Source organism: Mustela putorius, unplaced genomic scaffold (genome assembly GCF_011764305.1).
Source record: "Mustela putorius furo isolate JIRA1106 unplaced genomic scaffold, ASM1176430v1.1 tig00003932_pilon_pilon_pilon:0A:0A, whole genome shotgun sequence".
NCBI lineage: Eukaryota > Metazoa > Chordata > Mammalia > Carnivora > Mustelidae > Mustela > Mustela putorius.
The window spans coordinates 10559076-10575236 of NW_025422077.1; the positions used below are offsets into that span (position 1 = coordinate 10559076).

The following is a 16161-nucleotide window of genomic DNA, read 5'->3' on the forward strand; positions in this document are numbered from 1 at the left end:
TTGCTTGGGAAGAGGGCGTTTGGCAAGCTGCCCGCGTGCCAGCCTTCTTGCTGTAACGGGACGCTCTTCTATAGGAAAGTGCCTCTGTCCCCTGGCTCCCGGCCCCACGCGTCTGATGAAACAGTGACCCCGCTGCCCCCTCCCCAGCCCCTGGCCCGCAGCCCTATCACTCCCGGCGCGCAGCCAATCACGTGGCGAAGCGATGCTCTCCAAGACCGCGGCTCCGTGGCCATTGGTCGACGGCTCGCGTCCCGAGCGCGCCCATTGGCCGCGGGGGGCGTTCACGTGGAAGGGGTTCCGGGATGGCTTCCCAAGTGGGGAGAGGTGCTGGAAAGTTAAAGGGAGCAGCGGGGAAGCTGGGAGCCTGAGTCTGGGTGACCCGCCACGGGGAGGAGGCGAGCGAGCTGCTCTCGCGCACGGACGGATGCGTCTGCCCGCCAAGGGCGCGGACCTGAGTCCCGGCCCCTGCTCCTGCGGTCGCCGCCGCTGCCCCTGCTACTCCCGCGCGGATGCTGCCGCGGGCTGGCGCCTCTGGGCATCGGGGCTTATGAGCTGCACCAGGTACGTCCCTCCCCAAGCCCTCGAGTCCCAGCGCGGGGCCGAGAAACGGCGGCGAGGGGCGCGCAGTGGAGACCTTCTTTGACCCCTGTCACCTGCACGTTCACCGCCCAACTTGCAGTTGCACTCCGGGGGTGGGCCACTCTAGACGGGGCTGAGGAGGCTGTTGCTTCCAGGTGGGAAGAGCAACCCAGGGACCAGAGGTGGGATGGAGCCTGGCTGGACCCACGTGTTCCGCTTTCGTGCGGGTCTGGCCGCCAGGGGTAGTTGGCGGTGGCTGGGGCTGAAACTATTGTACCGAGTTCGAACCTGAGACAAGGCACTTCCCGCCTGGGACCCGACACTCCCCGAGGGTGTCCCCGAAGTTGGGCGGTGGGGCCTGGAGTACAAGGAAAAGTAGCCTCCACTTTCCCCGGGTCTTGGGTTCCCCGTAATACGCAAGGAAATACACTTGGGAGTCTCTCAGGTCGCCGAGGGCGATGGGGTACAGAGCCAGCCCCGGTTCGCGGTCTCCGGTCCCCAGGCAGGGGCTGTCCCGGGCCGGCGGGGGCGAAGCTGCCGCGCGGGGACGCTCGCGCGGCGCGGCTTCGACCGGGGTTGCCCTGCCGCCCCGCCCTGGTGTGATAACTTGGGCTCCTCCTCCTTGTCCTCCTCCCCCTGCGGGCCGTGTCTCCCGGAACGGAGCGCCAGCCGGGTCTCCCGGACACACGACGCTCACGTAGTCGGTGGCAGGAGCTTCCCCTGCCACCTCCCTCCAGGCTCTCCGATGCAGCGAGCCAGCTGGAGAGGGGGCTTCCCCACGGCCCAAAAGGTGGGTGCGGGACAAGGCGCAGCGGGCTCACGGAGCTCACGGCGTGGGGGGGCGGGGTGCAGGCTGGTTGGACCGAGGGGGGCAGGGTCGCATTGACCTGTGCGATCTTCCAAATCTGGAAGCCCGGGCCGGCCTCCTGCCCCCCACCCCACCCCGTGCCCTGTTCGTGCCACTCTTTCTGAACCAGAAAAGTGGGTGTGGAGGGGACTTGCTAGCCAAAGAGAGGGTATAGGTCCTGGAACGACATACCAGAAGAGTTGGAGGGGATTGTTTATACCAACAATACCAGGGGGGTATTGTTTACTGCAGAAGGGGAGAAAACTTAGGACAGACTTGACTTGAAGACTTGGAGAGTTGCCAGAAGGTGGTGGAGCCTGTGGTCTGTGTGGCCAGGCCTCCCTGGGAGCCTCAGGGTCTGGGAGAAGAGAAGTTAGGGCTTTGAGCAGGGGTGGGGAGAAGAGGAAATGGTTCATATGGTGGGGCTGTCCAGCAGCCAAGACTAAAGTGAAGACAGCCAGTGGACGCCCCACAAAAGTAAAGTAGAGGTATTTAAGAAGTGAGAGGGAAGAAAAGAAGTTAGTGGGCATTATTGGCAACCCCGCGTCGGAGCTAGAAGGGACTTCCGAGGAGAAGGCCTAAGCCCAGAAAGGTTCAGTCAGTGACTTGCTCCAAGTGGCACAGCTAGGGGGAGGCCTTCCTAGGCTACTGCTCTGTGTTATGTGTTGGGCGTTGTTCCGTGGTAGGTACTGTAATAAGCAGTGTGTGTGCGCACGTGTGTGTATCTCAGATGCTTTAGATGGTGACAGAACAGAAGAGCGCAAGTGAATTTTAAGACTGTGAATAAAGGCCCCAGTGGTCACAGGACAGAGGAAAACATGTCAACTTTGGGGCGCCTGGGTGGCTCAGTGGGTTAAGCCTCTGCCTTCCCCACGGGTCATGATACCCAGGTCCTGAGATCGAGCCCCACATCGGGCTCTCTGCTTGGCGTTGAGCCTGCTTTTCCTTCTCTCTCTGCCTGCTGCTCTGTCTACTTGTGATCCCTCTCTCTCTCTCTCTTTCTCTCTAAAAAAAAGAGAGAAAAAAAAGAAAAAAATGTCAACTTTATTTATACTGCGTCAGCCAAATCTTTTGGGAGGGAGTAAAGCAATGCCAAAGTGTGGATGGACAGGTCTGTTAAAAAATATAACCCGGGGAGAAAAAAAAAAAAAGTATAACCTGGTCATCTGGGTGAATGCTTATTACCTCGTGTCGTTCTGGTGTTCCTGGTGGGTTCTTGGTGCATCTAATTTTTCTGTCTTTTCCTATGAGAGTATGAGAATGGAGGGGAGGAATGTCTTGGGCTTGATACCAAAAAAAGATTTACTTCCTATAAAAGGCACAGCCCAAAGCCAATAGCTCCACTGCCTGAAACTGTGAAGGTCATGTGCTGATTCTCTGTGCAAGTTTATTGTTTCTCCAGAAACACACCATAACCTGACAAGCTGTCTTGAGAAGGTGCGTTGTTTGTCTCTAGTGGAACAGGGAAAGTATTACGCAAAACTATCCCTGTTCGCTTCACTTTTCACGGAGTGCTAGGGTTTGCCGCCTTCTGACCAGGAAAACTGAAATCCACCGTTAGGCATTCCCCATTTGCCCAGGGGCAAAAATGATCTCCGAGGCATCTATGTGGAAGTCAAGTTTTTGAGACTCTGAATAACACTCATACTCTCAGGACCTTGTCGTGCAGCGAACCGCTATTGAATCCTGCGTCATACTGTGCTGGTTCAAATATGGGTCCGTGTCTTCTCCTTCTGGCCTTTCCCCTGGCCAACCTTGGTGACTCATATTTCTCGGCCTGGGAAACGGCTGAGCAGCTAGGAGAACATGTCAGGAGAGGGAGGCCCGAGGTGCAGCCTATGCACACTGTGTTGGCACTGATCATTTTTATGTCATTTTTTGGATAAAACACCTGTCCAGGTGCCTTCCTTTCAGAGACTTTGGAGACTTACCTTGTCCATCTCCATTGCTAGGAGTGCTTCTGGGGGATGATGATCCCTGTCCCAGCCCACTGGGAAATTCCTGAGCAGAGGGCCAGGAAGGCCCACATCAAATCAGCATTTGGGTACCCTGATTATCGTAGAAGGATCTGGTTCATCAAAGCTGGAATCTACCCGTGAGGATAGGCAAGTGGCCAACAGTCAGATCGTACCCTGATTGAGACCACTGGGGTTCATGTCCTCACCTCCAGTTACGGTGTCACTTAAATAGCGAAGGGATTCTGGGCAGTGGTTGCTTAGCAGGGCCCCTGAGGCTGAAGCCCTCTTGGTAACCCTTCGGCACCAAGTAGTGAACTTTTTGCCTTTCGTGGAAGAATTGTTGCAAAACCAATGAGGCTCTAGGGAGTGCCAGTGGAGTTGTTGAGTTAGCTAGCACTGACCAGAAGCTCACCTTCCGACCCCCAGCTCTGCTGGTTCTGACAGTCCGGTCATAAAAGGGATCTCAGGGCCAAAAGGACACACACTGGGTCCAAAGAGTGAAACTTGGCTAAGGTCTTCAGCTACCGTCTTTTTCATCCATAAGATTAAAAGCCCAGAGTGGCTATAGTTAACTACAAGTGAGCAGATTCTTTCACTGATCGGCTTGTTTTAGAATTCTCTTTCCAAAGTATCTTGAGAGTTTCCCAACCTTTTCCTAATGAGCTGTTTGAACGTTGTGTGGAGAAGCATGGATGAGGTGCGGGAAATCACGTATTGAGGTTGGTTTGCAGGCTTGAAGGGATAGAGAAGAGGTTGGAGAACTTACGGTTGACCTTGTGCGGACTCAGGCAAGGAGGAAGGGCTGCAGGGTCAGAGGAGGAACCCAGCCGCCTGCAGTTCACGCCCACATTGTCAAGGGTAAGCAGAGGGGGAGGGGCTGAGATGCAAGGCTTTGCCCACTTTGGGGGTATTTTTAATCCACATTTAATTAAAAAAAAATTAAAACAACTACCTGTTGTTTATTAATCTTAGGAGGGAAGTCTTATTAACATTAGACTGAAAGTATAATTCCAGTGCATTCTAACGAAGTTTTGCAGTGGGGGAATGTAAAACTTAAGTACTTTGTAACTACAGGGTGGTTGGTTTGTTTTTCACATTGAACCCGTTAGCCAACCCGTGTAAAGCTACGTTGCCCATTTCAGTGAGAACTTTTCCTTTGCAGAACAATTGCCTGGCTACAAGAACAGATAATAGAAAGCAAATTTGCTCCGAAAATTTTCACTCATTGATTTTGTTAGAGGGGAAACAGTAAGACAAATGTCCTTTAAAGTGGATGTTTAGATAAGTACACTGTGGCTATAAATTACTGTTTTGTGTCTCTGAATGTGTGTTTTTCCAGTCAGTCATCACCAAGTGGTTCCCTGCATCCTAGGGAATGATTATATTTCTTTTGGAAAATGGGATCAAATCCAATGTGTCTTTGTTCTTATTGTTCTTTATGTATTTGGTTAATCAAAATCAGAAGTTGAAAATGAGATGTTTATTGGACTGAACCAGTGGTCTCAGCTCCTGGCAGAAGACAAGCAGCATTTTGCCTTTTGATTCTCCCTCACTACTACCATTACCCTGAAGCCCCCCACCAGTGGGCAGGAACTAGGGGAGCCTGCGAGCAGGCACCCCCAAAAAAACACCACATACCTACCCTTTGCCATAGTGAGGGGGGAGAGGCTTGGGACCTAATCTAGATCCTGTGTTCTGTGGTTCGCAGACTAGAGTTTAATACTGGTTTCGTCCCTGACTTCTCCAGGTAGCCCACTGTAACTATCAAATCAGAATATAAATTTGCTATGGTAATTAGATGAGAAAAATGGCTTGGCTTTAGTGAGGCTATAGTGTTGGATGGGAGAGGTTTTTGGCAAGTCTTAAATATTTGAGGCATTTTATTTTATTAGATACTTTTTTTTTCTCCCTGATTATAGAAGTGATGTTATTTTAAAAAATACAAGAAACAGAACACAGGAAAACAAATTTCCTGAAATGCCTTTACCTGGATTTTCTTTTTTTTTTTTTTTTTTTAAGATTTTTATTTGCCAGAGATCACAAGTAGGCAGAGAGGCAGGCAGAGAGAAGGCGGGGTGGGGGGCAGAGAGCTAGATCCCAGGATCAGCCTGATCCCTAACATCATGACCTGAGCCCAAGGCAGAGGCTTAACCCACTGAGCTACCCAGGCGCCCGCCACCTGGATTTTGTAACAGTTTTAAGTATATCTCTAGTCTTTTTTCTGTACATATACCTAATACTTTTCCCTACAAGTCTAGTCTCTATGTACAATTTTATCTTCTCTATTTTTTACATTAACAATATATTATAACTTTTTTCCATGCCACTTAAAACTTTTTTCCAAATACTGGTTTTAGTAACGATACAAAATTTTATCGCTGGATGTTGTATACCTAATTTAACCAGATACTTATTACTGGTTCTTAGGTTTTCTCACCTTTTCCTCCCTATGTTGCTGCATTGGACATTTTAGTACATTAACCCCCATGCATTAATTCCTTAAGATTAATACCTGTATGTGATATAACCAAAAATGATACGAAGATTTAGAAAGGTGCTGATTTAGACTAATCCATGTATTCATATTATTTTTTAAGTTTTTTTTTAATGATTTTATTTATTTGTTTAAGAGAGAGCACAATGAGGGAGGAGGGTCAGAGGGACATGGAGAAGCAGACTTCCTGCCAAGCAGGGAGTGCAGCTGGGACTTAATCGCAGGACCCTGAGATCATGACCTGAGCCAAAGGCAGTCACTTAACTGACAGAGCCACCCAGGTGCCCCTTCATATTATTTTTAAAAATCTATACTAACTCAGTAGGTAAAAACAGGCATTGTTTCCTAATCTAAATTCTCTAATTATAAAGTTGGATGTTTTGTGTATTTCTAGGACAATTTTAAGATTTTTTCATGAATTTTCCATTCATGCTCTTTGCTCATGTTTCTATGTGGCTATTTGACTTTGTTATTGTTTTGTAAGAACTCTTCATATACAAAGATATTAACTCTTTCCTGCCATACTTTTTGTAAAATGTTTTCGCAGTTTGTCTTTAATCTTTTTTTTTTTTTCACTTACAGAAAAATCTTGTTTTTATGAAGTCAGATTTAACCTGATCTTCAGCAGGATTCTCTTTGCCTTTTATTCTTATAGAGGTTATCTTCACTATAGAAAAAACAAATATCCACCTATATGAAAGGTTAAAAAAAAAACTAAATTATTGGCATTTTTAAAAAGAAAGTTATACTGGCATATAAAAATCTAGTGTACATTATGTCTGTCTTCACAGTTGAATTCCACTGTCTAGCATAAGACTTGGCATATAATAAATACCAATCAGTATCGGTGAGATGAGTGCATTTCTTTTGGGGCCCCTGGGTGTTTCCATCTATTAAGCGTCTGCCTTCGGCTCAGGTCAGGATCTCAGGGTCCTGGGATTGAGTCCCACATTGGGCTCCCTGCTCAGCGGGGAGCCTGCTTCTCCCCCGCCCCCTTCCCCCTCCCTGCTTGTATGCTTGCTCTCTCTCTATCTCAAATAAATAAAATCTTTAAAAAAGGGGAAAAAAGTGCATCCTTTCGTTATTCCCCAAGGCACTCTAGCCTCCTTAGGGCCCCAAGAAATCCTAATAGAAATACCTGTGAATTTAGTTTTAAAACCAGCGGCTTCCTACTATTTTTTGTGTTTTAACCCCGCCCCCCCACACACACTTGACACTCTTAATCTCCCCTGAAACCAAGGTCATGCTGGCCCACACTTGAGTTAATGCCCGACTGCAGCTGTGTGGGCAGAGGCGGAAGGCAGACGTGGTTTGCCAGCCCGTTGCAATGATGCCTTGAACGTCTGTCTGATCTCCTTGCCATTTCTTTTTCTTCCCCTCTGGCCAGGGTTCTAGCCTATTCATCTAACCCCATGATGGCTGTGGACATAGAGTACAGATACAGCTGCATGGCCCCTTCCCTGCGCCGAGAGAGGTTCACCTTCAAGACCTCACCGAAGCCCAGCGAGCCACTGAGGCCGTGCATTCAGCTAAGCAGCAGGAATGAAGCCGGCGGGATGGTGGCCCCCACGGTCCAGGAGAAGAAGGTGAAAAAGCGGGTGTCCTTCGCAGACAACCAAGGGCTGGCCCTGACAATGGTCAAAGTGTTCTCAGAATTCGATGACCCGTTAGATATTCCCTTTAACATCACCGAGCTCCTAGACAACATTGTGAGCTTGACGACAGCAGAGAGCGAGAGCTTTGTTCTGGATTTCACCCAGCCTTCCGCTGATTACTTAGACTTCAGAAACCGGCTTCAGACCGACCACGTATGCCTTGAAAACTGTGTCCTGAAGGACAAAGCCATCGCAGGCACAGTGAAGGTGCAGAACCTGGCGTTTGAGAAGACGGTGAAAATAAGAATGACATTCGACACCTGGAAAAGCTTCACAGACTTTCCCTGTCTGTATGTGAAGGACACTTACGCCGGCTCGGACAGGGACACCTTCTCCTTTGAGATCAGCTTGCCTGCGAAAATTCAGTCTTATGAGAGGATGGAGTTTGCCGTGTGCTTTGAGTGCAGTGGACAGACGTACTGGGACAGCAACAAAGGGAAAAACTATAGGATCATCCGAGCCGAGCTGAAAGCCGCGCAGGGTGCCGCCGAGCCACAAAACGGACCCGATTTTGGAATATCCTTTGACCACTTTGGGAGCCCTCGGTGTTCCTACGGTCTGTTTCCGGAGTGGCCGAGTTATTTAGGATATGAAAAACTAGGTCCCTACTATTAGACCCTGCGTGTGCCGGAGCATGGCGGAGCGGGTGCAGAGGAGCCTCGCTGCGGTCACGGGCGGGTGGAGACGGAAGCCAGGAGAAACGCAGAACTGCCATTAGGCACAGTCTCTGAAAAGAGAGGATCCTGTTCACTTTTCTTCTTACGCCAGCTCAGCCAGCCAGGTTTAGGTGCCAGGACTGGTTTCATACTCGGAGTACGGTGGGGTGCTGGTCGGCTCGGCATCCAGGGTGGCCACAAGAGTTGGAGCAGGGTGGCAGGGCCGGCCCGGGCCTGGGCAGGGACCAGGCCCGTGGGTACTGCTGGTGACACTAGGGGATGGTGGCTTCAGAGTGAGGCCACCAGGGGTGCACCCCAGCTGCCTGGGGAAACCGCCCCTGCCCCCTGGGATGTGAACGGTCACTTGGAAGTCACTCCATCCCAGCCAGCCCGCTGCCCCGGGACCCTTGTCATCGGTCTCTGAGTGCCCCCCACACCCCAGCCGAGCCCCTCCTGCCTGTTGCTGGCATTCCTTGTCTACACGTGCTTAGCTTCACACTGCAGCTCTGTGCTTTTTTTTTTTTTTTTTTTTTTTTTTTTTTTTGCATTTTGTTTCCTTCACAGTTCATCTGATGTTCAGGAAAAGATAATCAAGGTAAATTAGCCTGTGACGGAAACAGGTGCTTCCTCTTTCTGACCCCACGTATGTGTGCTCCGGCAGAGAACAACATACCAGTTGTCAAAAGAAACTTACCCCCATGCTGGGCTCCAGACTGCAGGCTTTTCTGATAGGCAGGACAGAGGGAGACACCTGTAGCTCTTCCTCTCTGCTTTCGGGGGAACTTTCGAAGTAGCTTTCGAAGTACTCACTCCTACCCTGCCTCACCAGACAGCCCAATGACAAGATTTGTTGGAACTTGCCCGGCTAGTTTGCAAGCACCTCATTCTTCACGGAGGGATTTTAGACTGTCCTTTCCTCGAGAGCTCTCCATGCTGTGTTCAGGACACGTTGTTTGGTTTGGTTTTGACTGTGATCTGCACGACCCAGGACTCTTTGCAAGCACCCAGGGACTTTGATTTGGGTGTTCTTATTTATGGTGTGTGAGTCTGTATAAAAGGGATAGAGGAGAAAGCCCTCACCAAGTTCTCAATATTTTATTTTCAATGTGTGGCAACTCTGAAATATCAGAGATTAATTATTCTTACCCATATTGGACCATGAATTAAAAGTCCGTTGGTTCATACTGTCGTGAGACTCCTGGGACATTCACGGACGGATGGATCCCCAAACGCTATGATTTTTCTGGGGTGAGATTGGTTTGTACTTGGGTGTGTTTAAAAAAATATTTTTACATATGTATTTGGAGAAGGTTGGGTGTTTTTGTTTTTGTTTTTGTTTTTGTTTCTTTTGTGTTTTGTCTTTGGAGCTTAATTAAATGTCTCATTTTCCATTTGCCTGATCTTAGTAAAGTGGGATTTTCCTAAAGGAGGCAAGCAGAGGGAGGCACAGCGGCCTGGATTTGGAGGCGCAGTCACCGGACTCTGCAGGCAGAAAGTCGTGTTTTGCTTGCATATTCCAGATTGATTAGAAAAGGCCTCCTGGCCGCTGCGGCTTGGTCCATTAGTATCAGGCAGGGATGGAGTGTCTTGGCTTCTAGTTTTGTGGTTGGTTTTTTCTCCCCCCCCCCTCTTTTTTGAACTTCGAAATGTTTTGACTTTTTAAATGTTTTTAAGTGATGTCTGATGTAATTCTTGTTCCTAAAACTGGCTGTTACTCATCTGCGATCTAGTGCTTTATTTTTTATGCCTCTCCCACATGGGTAGGACTCGGGGATGACATAATGAATGGGGAAAATGGCCTTTTTATCTCGTGCTGAAATTGGGCAGATTGGTGTTTTATCTAGACACGCCGACATCAAGTACGCGAACGGTACTTTCAGTGTTAGCAAATCTGGCGGTCAGAACGATCGATAGTGCAAATTAAAACCAAATGGAAGCAAGCCATTTTATATAGGTTGTGAATCTATTTTGTTTTTAGAAGTCCAGGCCCTCTTCCTCCAAGTCAAGAAAGTTAGAGGGTGCCCTGTCATGTACATGTTACCAGTCTAAAAGTAACAAGATGATTCTGTATTCAAAAGAAAAATGCCTCAAGAGACTCCTGTTCCTATTCGGTTTTCAGTCATGGTGGTCTTAAGACATTCCGGGGTCAAAATCTGAAATACAGTGATTCAGCAATAAGTAGCTCTTACAATGGCCCTAAGCCGCCTCCTCCGTCATTCTTCACTCTTCAGCTCACCCCAGCTTTTTTGCGAGGGGCACTGGTTGCCAAGCCCTGCCAGTGCACCTGGGATGCCCGCCCTACCAGGCAAGTCCTCACCTGCCCCCAAAGACCCTTCTCTGACTAGAGAATGTGGTTGTGAGACTTCCCTGTCAGCCTCGTGGTTCAGGAAGGCAGGGGCATCTGAAGAATATTATCTTTTCTTCACCAGTCTCTCTTCCTTGGGTCTAGTTGTGCCGCAGGTTATCAACAGAGGGTCCCAGGCTCTGCAGAACCCCTCCTCATTTCGGAGCTCGCCATCCGTAAATAGGTCTACACCCTTCAGACAGTGACGGGTTTCTTAGTTGCAGACAGACGTCAACTGCAGCCTGACTTGGGGAGGGGGGTGCCCCTCACACAGCTGGATTCAGTGATGATGACTAATGTCCAATAACCCCAGTGCCCTTTCCAAGTTGCCCCCAAAAGGGCGGGCCTCCCACCGAGGGTGCCCTTGTCCAGAAATGGGGAAGCAGCTCCATTTCTTTTGTATTTATTTCCCCCAAACGCCCTGGGGAGCATTCACAAATCAGGTGCAATAAATAAGCGGGACTATTTGAGAAATACATAATAAATAAGCTTTCAGTGTTTCTTGGAAGATAAGAAGCATTCGAATGGGTTTCTTTTTATTTAAGTATTTTGATGATAGGGGAAGTGGTGAGAAATAATGGGAGTTCTGTAGTTCTCCAGAAATTAAAACAGTTTCAGAGTCAAGATAGAATTTTTTTTTTTTTTCTCTAAGGTTTCATTTTAATGGTGGCAAAACAGGACTCTTTCAGTGTTTTTTAAAGATGTAAATTTCGAATGGCTAAAAGAATGTTTTGTGGTTTTGATCTTTGCATATAATTTGCCTTTTTAAAAACAAGCATTACTTGTAGTCACGTGGATGTTCAATGGGTTATGGGTATGTTTATAAACCAAAAAAAGTGTCTGTTCATTTTTTAGAAGTGCTCGTTTTCCAGGTCTTCCCTCTCAGTGGACAGTGAACGAAAACCTCGATTGTCTTTCATTTGTTTGCTCATCGAAAATTCCTCCACTGGGTGTGGTTTGCTAGAGCAGGCCCTGTGGCTCTCTGCTCTTGGGGGGGGTCCCGATCTCGGAAACTGGGGATGAAGAGTCATAATGGGATCTTTCCCGGGGCCTCGAAGACACTCTGGCATCTTCTCCGCACTTCCCGAAGTGGACACATGGGACTGAGCAGGGAGTCTGTGGTTTCAGATGGCTTCTCCTTGGTAGGGTTGGAAAGCTGTGAATGTTTCGGCAGTTTCGTGATCAGTTCTAGAGCCTGTCGGACCTGTGAGGATGATGTGTCACTTTGACTTCAGCATGAATGGAGAACCGAAGGCTGGTCTTCACCCGATGCCTGAAAAGTGCCTTGTCAAGAAATGTCCACATGTTTTGAAAAAAATATTTTTGTAAACAAAGGTAAAGGGGAAATGCACTTTAAAATCACCAGAATGGATGTCTTGTGTGTGGTGTAAGAGAGTGGTTCGTTTGTATCTCAAACGCAAAAATGTAATAAAGGTAGAAAACACAAAACTGAAACTGTTCTATTTTAAAAACTGATGCTATTCTGGGAGTCAGAGGCTTGTGAGAATTTTTTTTATGATTTTCTTTATTTTTTTATTTTTTTTATTTTAAGTAATCTCTAGGCCCAACATGGGGCTCGAACTCACGACCCCAAGATCAAGAGTCGCAAGCTCCACCGACTGAGGCAGCCAGGTCCCTGGGCAGAATTCTTTTCAGGCATTGTGTTTCCACATATAGAATGTAGGTTTTTCAGAGGACTAGGTCTCAATCGGGCTGAGTTCGAAAGCTGAGACACACAGGGAGGGTGGTAATGGCCGTTTCGCTGTCACAGTGGTGAAGGCCGGTCACAGCTAGTAAAGGAGAGCTAGAGAAGCACAGGGCCAGCATGTTCTGAACCCATTTTTATTGATCTGAGGACTTGTCTCCCTCCCTCTCACTTGCTCGTGAAGCATAGTTTTAGGGCTGACTGTTTCTAAAAGTGGGAGAACTGTGACCAGCCATGATAGCTCATAACTGCTTGTTCAGACAAGCTGGAACCAGCAAAGCCAACGAGCTCCCGGTGGGACCTCTGCTCCTTTGGGTGTCAGACACTCATCCTAAGTAAGATTTCCAGACATCTTTTATTTCAGACTTCAATGGGATGGAGGGTGAGGCAAATTGCTTCCAGATGCTTCCTGTAATGCAGTGTGCGCCACACCACGAAGGCCAGTGGGAAGGTAGAACATATCAGACTCAGCACCTAGTGAGTAAATTCAAAAAGGGAGCTACACACATACCTGCCTTTCTCAAGACTGTCCAACACCGCCCACAGTTTGCCTTACCAAAAATGGGAAGGGGGAAAAATCAACAGTGGTTTTGATGAATGTCTAGTTGAGATTCAGTATGATTTTCATAATCATTACATGATTCTAACTTGCGAGACATCTCAGAGGTGTCTGGAGGGAAAAAAAAAAAAACCAGCACAAAACACTTTGCTAGGGCATTGTCTCCAGATTAGCAAATATCCAGCTCTGAATTATTCAGTTGAACGTTTACGGCTTATCTATGGCGTGCAAAGCCTGCCAGGTGCTTTTTCCTCCTCAACCCCTCCAAGAGATAGTCATGTGTTAGATGAATCCTCTGACAGCCAGGAAAAGCAGTGCGTCCTGCTGCCTCTCGGTATCAGGAGTCAGGAAGGCTGGGTCCTGGCCTCGATACTGTTGTACCTTGTCCAGTGCTCGATCAGAGGGGCTCTGAGTGTTCTTCAGCCAGGATAAGACAACCAGGGGATCTAGTGGTGCCCCAAGTACTTAAGAGTCAGCCAACATGTTCATTTTAAAAAATGCTTCTAAATATAAACTTGTAAGAAATATCACGTACACCACTTCCATTCTTTGCAAGAATCACAGGAATGAATAGCATTCCAGACAGCAGCGTGGACGTCATAAAATCAGTGTGCAAGCCGGAGAGATAGCAGCTCGCGTTCAAGGGGGGAAGAGACGAAGGCCCTCTGTGTGTCCTAAAGTCACAGAGCCAATCCGTGACAAAGCCGGGAGGACCACATGGGTCCTTTATTCTTTTTCCAAGAACTCTCACCCCCCAACACACTGGAGTCACTCTAACAGAACAGACACTGAAATGGTCAATTCTAAAGAGTAAGTCCCTCCTTTCGGAGAGATGCAGTCCCCCGGGGGAGGAGTGAACACGCTTGGCTCTATTTTTTTTTTTTTTTTAAGATTTTATTTATTTGACAGAGAGTGAATGAACACAAGCAAGGGGGAGCAGCAGGCAGAGGGAGAAGCAGGCTCCCCACGGAGGAGAGAACCCGACGTAAGGCTCGATCCCAGGACCCTGGAATCACGACTTGAGCAGAGGCAAACGCTTAACGGAGGGAGCCACCGGGGCGTCCCAACACACTCGTCTTTAGATGCGAATGGCACATCCCTCCCAAAGGCTTCCTCAGCACGTGTGAGGCCCAGGGGCCACGTGGAAGCATAAATCCAAACGGTACATATTTTGGGTATGCAAGGGCCCAACTCAATGTGATGGGTGGCAGGAAACCATGGAAAGGCCCTGTGGCTACAGAGGCATGCTAGCCCACAGGCAGAACTTATAGCCTCGACATCATCTTCCACCATAAGGGAAGCTCTCTGTCATGGCTCAGGAAGGCTCTAACCCCCCCTCCCTCTCCCTTCTCCGTGAAGAGCCCTCAGTGAGGAGACAGACAGGGAATCTCAACAGAGGTTCTTGTTCACGTGGGATTCTCCTGTAGGTGACAGGTTTACTTGGCATCATTCATCTCACACACATGGACGTCCCTCCCTACACTTGGCCCCTCCGCTGGACTTGAATTTGGCACAGGGAGGATGAGGAGGCATAACGTTCATTTTCCTCTGGGGTCAAAAATAGTAATTATGATCTGGGATCCCAGGCCTCCACCCCAAAATGCAGGATGGGCTGATTCGGTCAGGGGTTGGCAACCTTTGTCTGGAAAGAGCCAGAAACTAACTATTTGGGGCTTTGAGGAGCCCCCTGCAGCCTCTGTCACATATTCTTTCAAAAAAAAAAAAAAAACCAACAAACAAAAAAAAAACCCTTTAAACATTTAAAAACTGTTCATAGGTGTGGGTTGTGCAAAAATACAAAATCAGGCCAAGGGCTAGACTTGAACTGCTGGCCGCAGGGTGCTGACCCTGGTTGAAAAGCTGTCTAGGAGGAGTGAGACGTCAGAGTGGACTCTCAGAACCTCAGCGGAGTCCCAGAGACAACTCATCAGTTGGCTGATTGAGAGACCCTATGGTCGAGGACCCAAATAGGAATGCTTTCGAGAAGGAGCAGAGGTGCCCTGAATTACCACAAAGCACTCCACGTGTGAGCTACGAGCAGCCCAAGGAAACCCTGGGGAGCAATCCCTGCCATGCTCCCCTGTCCCAGGGCCTGAGGGATCCTCTTAGACCTTGGGGGGACCCAGAGAGCCCAGGCTGGTTTGGGACTGGAATCAGTTCTGGCTGGATGGTGGGCTGTTGGTTTTTTGTTTTTTGGTTTGTTTGGTTTTGTTTTTTTTTTGGATGGGTTATAACAGAGCATGATTTCGTCTGTGGTTTCAATGTGTTTATGTTGGTTAGGTTTTCTGTTTCCTAATTGCAGTGCACATGGCCAAGCGCCCTCTGGAAACTCCAGTCAATTCAAAGAGGAAAGGGGTTATTAATGGTTTGGACATAAGTCCTACGGCCTCATCCCCGTGCACCCCGTCCCTTCCCAACAGTGCATGGCAGAGCTCCCTGAAAACTCTTTACAGGGACAGAGGCAGAATTTAGCTGTATTGCAGGCCTCACTCCCCACAAAGTAACCCTGAAGGGCTCCTGGGAACTTGGCCAACTACACGGTCTCAGCTCATCTTTCTCTGACGCAGCAAGTTCAAGAGGCCCTCAGAAGCACAGGAAATCGAGGAGGTGGGAATTCCTCTCCGAAGCACCCAGGGCCTCCCCTCCTGCGGGCCCTCTCTCTGTCCTGCAGACACACACGCTCTTCCTTTTAGATCGATCACCTTCTCCTGGCCTTCACCCTCAGCTAGAACCCAAGGAAGGTCTGCAATGCCAAGGAAATCCTAGTGTTCATGCTGTGGGGACTTGGAAAGGTTTTTACGAAGCTCCAGTATACCCAAGGAGGACTCCACCAGCAGAGCTCACGCGTCTTTCAGAGAAAGTAGGGACACCACACACCATGACATGCCCTGTGACAGCTGGTAAGAAAGAGAAATGCCTCACTACCCGCACTGGGCCTGCCCCCAGGGCCACCTAGTTAATTGTCCTTTGGTAGAGACACCCCGGTCCCACCTGAACGTGGAACGAGCTAGGTGACATTTCACAGATCTTATTACCATATCATTTGACCAAAAATTATTTTATTATTAACCATTTGCCATCAATCAATTTTCTACTGAAACAAACTCTGACACATCCCCCAAATATTTTTGTAAATCCTCTAGGCACACAGATTTGCACATTCGCTCACTCAATCAAGCACCTGTTCATCCCAATTTTCCAGTCTCCAGAAGCTTTGCCACCGGCTGCTCGATCACCTCACGGCCTGAAATCCTCATGCCTTATTACTACACACACACAATGAAAAGAAAAACCGAAGAAAAATTATTTTCTTTCCAAAAATCTGGTCCATTTTACACCAGTCCATTGTTCTACTCTCCAAATG

At 48.5% G+C, this 16161-nt stretch overlaps 1 protein-coding gene across 2 annotated transcripts; it reads left to right on the forward strand.

Moving 5' to 3' along the window:
- Positions 1-310: 310 nt before the first annotated feature.
- On the forward strand, positions 311-11982 carry PPP1R3B (protein phosphatase 1 regulatory subunit 3B). Of its 2 annotated transcripts, none has more exons than XM_004757810.3 (2): positions 311-561; positions 7266-11982. In XM_004757810.3, exons 1-2 carry the CDS (start codon positions 425-427, stop codon positions 8146-8148), a joined length of 1020 nt encoding a protein of 339 aa, XP_004757867.2. In that variant the 5' UTR covers positions 311-424; the 3' UTR covers positions 8149-11982. The 2 variants fall into 2 exon arrangements, with proteins under 2 accessions (XP_004757867.2, XP_004757868.2); XM_004757811.3 differs by lacking the exon at positions 311-561 and adding an exon at positions 596-1369.
- The last annotated feature ends 4179 nt before the right edge of the window (positions 11983-16161 follow it).

What these genes read in the sequence shown, in the direction of transcription:
- PPP1R3B (XM_004757810.3), top strand. Translation starts at nt 425, where the DNA reads ATGCGTCTGCCCGCCAAGGGCGCGGACCTGAGTCCCGGCCCCTGCTCC. An exon ending in GGGCTTATGAGCTGCACCAG is followed by an intron (nt 562 to 7,265) that starts GTACGTCCCTCC and finishes CCCTCTGGCCAG; the next exon opens with GGTTCTAGCCTATTCATCTA.